This window comes from Lissotriton helveticus, chromosome 10, assembly GCF_964261635.1.
Source record: "Lissotriton helveticus chromosome 10, aLisHel1.1, whole genome shotgun sequence".
Lineage (NCBI taxonomy): Eukaryota > Metazoa > Chordata > Amphibia > Caudata > Salamandridae > Lissotriton > Lissotriton helveticus.
Genome location: NC_136071.1, coordinates 2,617,446 through 2,621,273, shown reverse-complemented (window position 1 = coordinate 2,621,273; position 3,828 = coordinate 2,617,446). Strand labels below are relative to the sequence as shown.

The window sequence follows — 3,828 nt, the reverse complement described above, 5'->3', positions numbered from 1 at the left end:
ATGGCCACAGATGCAATATCAGAAGCTGTGGGTAGTTACAGGCCACGAGTGACAGCATTGAGTTCAGTTGTAAGTCACTGGTCACATCTGTGCTTGCGCAAGGTTGCCAGTGCCCACTACTGTGGACTGTCATGGTTAGTCATACTGAGCTCAGAAATGTTGCATACAGCATTGAGGGTTGAGGGTGGTGAGGTGTGCCTAGGTTGGACATGGTTTGCAAGAACTATTAGCAGTGTTGGCCTGCCCACCGTAGCAAAGGCTGGTCATGGTAGGTAGCACCATGGTAAGCAGTTACTCATGATTGGGGGCACCATGGTGAATAACAAGCTGTTATTCATGGTCATGTTATGACTGTTGTGAGATGGTGTGACCAAGGTTAGTGGCTTCATACAGTGGACTTGGAGATCATTCTTGGCACCATTGTTGGTGGTGTAAGAACAGAGGTTGGCCATGACCTTTGATGTCAAATACTTGGCTCTCAGTGGGCCAGATGGGACATGGCTAAAGGAAGCATTAGAGGTTATTGGACATAGCTTGAGAAGATAGAGCAGAGGGTGCACTTGGTGTCAGAATGCTGGCCAGTGCTTAGCCGATGTTCTCTCGTTCAAGGGCAGTGGTTGGCCCGTTAGATGGTGTTAGGAAAGAAGTTGGCCATGGCTTGTGATGTCAGTGTTCATGTTCTATGTTCATCTTCATGGTTCTAGGAGGCAGAGGTTATGAATGGATGTAAATGTTGGGGACAGAGGTTGGCCGTGTTATACGCATTGATTGGCCATGCTTGGGGGTCATGGTCCTCACTGCTGGGATTTGTTTAGACAATTGCTGTGGATATCAGGGGAATGGTTGTCTATGATGGACGCTACAATGGGAAATGGAGATACACAGTTGGTGTCTTATGATGGGTGATTGGCCACAGTTGGGAATCATGGCTGGAGTGGGCGGCAGCAGTGCCTGGCCATTCGAGGTGGTCGGCACATGCCGTGGTTGGCCACCGCTAGTGGTAGGCCATGGAAGATGAGATGTTGGGCAATGGGTGACGGTGTGATGGGTAGTGTCCGATCCCGGGCTGCGCTCCGGTTTCCCCACCCATAGCCTCCCATACTCACTTGCCCTGCAGTGTGGTGGCGGGGCTGGTGCTGGCACTGCTCTGGCCGGTGCCTGCCCCGGGGCTAGAGCTCCTGGACGCGGCCCGGCTCCGCGGATCCTCACACCCTCGGCTTTGGTACGGTCCAGGGTCGCGAGGCGGCCGGTGCTGGCACTGAGGGGCGGAGGTAGGCGGCGGTGTGGGGGGCTCACGCCCATCGCGAGGTGGCAAGGGTCTCTGTGGTGGGCCGTGGGAGTCCCGGAAGTGCTGTCGCCGCTCATGCTCCCGGTGCGGCTCGTGATCCCGGTGCGGCTCGTGGTCCCGGTGCTCCCGGTGCGGCTCGTGGTCCCGGTGCGCCTCGTGTTCCCGGTGCGCCTCGTGTTCCCGGTGCGCCTCGTGCTCCCGGTGTTCCCGGTGCGGGTCGTGCTCCCGGTGTGGGTCGTGCTCCCGGTGCGGCTCGTGGCCCCGGTGTTCCCGGTGCCCCTCGTGCTCCCGGTACGGCTCGTGGCCCCGGTGCTCCCGGTGTCCCTCGTGCTCCCAGTGCCCCTCGTGCTCCCGGTACTCCCTGCGCTGCTCCCGGTACTCCCGACGGTCCCTCTCCTCCCTCAGCTCCCGGTTCTCCCGCCCCAGCCGCTCCAGCTGCCCCTCCAGCTCCTCGATGCGGCGGCGCTGGGTGTCCAGCAGCTGCTGCTGGCTCTCGATGATGTTGTTGAGCTCCAGCAGGTACTCGACGGCCCGGCTGGGGTTCTCGGAGGCCGGGCCGGGCCCGCCGGCGCCCCCCGCCCCCTCCATGGGCGCGCCCCCCGCCCCCTCCATGGGCGCGCCCCCCCTCAGCCGCCGCCGCGGCTCCTCATGGCGCGGGCCGCGCGGAGGGGCACAGGGCGGAGGGGTGACAGGGCCGCGCGGCGGAGGGATGCTGCGGTGCTGAGGCTGCGGCCGCGGCTGTCCTCGCGCCGATGCTGCTGCGGCAGAAGAGCGGAGCGCGCGGCCGCCGCGCACCCACTGACAGCTGAGCGCGCGCCCGCCGGCCGGCCGGGGGCGGAGGGGAGGGGGCGGGGCGCCGGTCGCTCGCACGCACGCACGCAGCGCGTGAGCAGGGGGAGCGCGCTCGCCGGCTGCAGCCGTCAAACCGTCACCGAGGAGGCGGCGGCAGCGGCGCGCGCGCCACCCGTTGACAGCTCGCAGCCGGGGCGCGCGCTGCGCACCTGCCGGAGGGGGCGGGGCCCGCGAGCGCCTGTCAAGAGTGGGCGGAGCTGCCAACTGTCAAACTGAGGGGAAAGGGCGGGAAAAGAGGCTCGAGCCGGCGTAACGGCCGGACAGGGAAGGTCCGCGCCTCACAGGTTTGACTTCACTCGGGGGGAGGAGGCCCTCAGGGGGACGGAGGCCCGAGGGGAGCGGGCAGGGGTGAGGGGAGCCGCTCCCACGTGCTGGAACCCCCTCGGGAGAGGAGGCCCTCAGGGGGACGGAGGCTCGGGGGGTGTGTGTGGGGGAGGAGCTCCCCACTTGCTGGAGCCCGCTCGGGGAGACTGAGGAGGATCTCACGGCGGCAGCTGAGGCCCGGGGGGAGCCCTTATGTGTGAGGCCGGGGGAGAGCCGCCCCCACGTGCTGGAGCCCCCTCGGGAGAGGATGTCCTCTCGGTGACTGAGGCCCGAGGTGGGGGGGGGCACGCGAGCCCGACCCCGCGCTCCTCACAGGTCTGACTTCACTCGTTGGCGGTCATAAGAGAGGGGGGGGGGGCGCTCCCACGTGCTCGGAGTGAAGGGGGCTGGGGGCCACGCCTGAGAGGACCCAAAACCTCATCATTGGGGGTAAAAGAGTCCCCCTCGACGACACCGACCCTCCCTCACCTCATTATCGGTTCAAAGATTAAAAAAACACTTCATTTAAAAAAGGATGGGGGCATGAACCCCAGGGAGAGGCGGCAGGTGCCAGGCCAGGGATGCCTCAATGGACTGATCGGTTAAAGATTAAATACAAATCCGCAAGGTGGGGCTCGTGCACTTTCTAATGTTATGTTAGTTGTAATGTTATCGTTTGAAGTTTGACGTGATTCTGTTGAGTAGTGTTTATGCTCGAGGCCCCTCTTCCTCATGCACCCGGCCCACTCCGCCTGGCGCCCACTTCCAGTTTATTTCTTAAGTGTTTGTTGTTTTTGTAAAGCATGGTCCACCTCGGGAGCAGAAAGCTTCGCAGACAACAGCAGTGCTCATAAGTGCACAATGAGGTCGTTTCCTCAAACCATCCCTGCTGAGCTGCACACCATGCCAACAGCCCTTTTTTATTTGTAAATGTTTATTGCCATTTTATACAAAAGTGCTGAACAAAAATAAATAAGATGGTACATAAGATAAAAAAAAATGACATCAGTTCTAAGGAGGCAAGAAAAAAGGGAAGACCCTGAAATGGTAACGCAAAAAATACAAATGTAGTACAAATAATGAAATACAAGTGAGAAGTGGCGATCTTAAGCTCCCTCTGATATGCATTGACCCACAAATCATTCAACCCCTAGGCTTGTCTTCAAATGCACTTCTCTGTCTCACTTCCTCCTCTAACATTTATCCAAAATGGTCCCAGGTTGCAGTCATATTACCCCGGCTAAAAATAATATTGCACGCCCACCGCCCTACAAATTTTGTCAAATATCTTAAATTTCGAATGATAAAAAAAATCCAAGAACACCAAGGGCCTTATGTATGACCCTTCTGGTGCAGGGCAGTGCTACAAGTCACATTGCTGCGCT

The 3,828-nt window shown here is 59.8% G+C and overlaps 1 protein-coding gene across 1 annotated transcript; it reads right to left on the bottom strand.

Moving 5' to 3' along the window:
• Nucleotides 1-1,102: 1,102 nt before the first annotated feature.
• Nucleotides 1,103-1,876, bottom strand: LOC144785305 (uncharacterized). The gene has a single exon (XM_078664276.1). It carries the CDS (start codon nt 1,874-1,876, stop codon nt 1,103-1,105), a length of 774 nt encoding a protein of 257 aa, XP_078520402.1.
• Between the last annotated feature and the right edge of the window lie 1,952 nt (nt 1,877-3,828).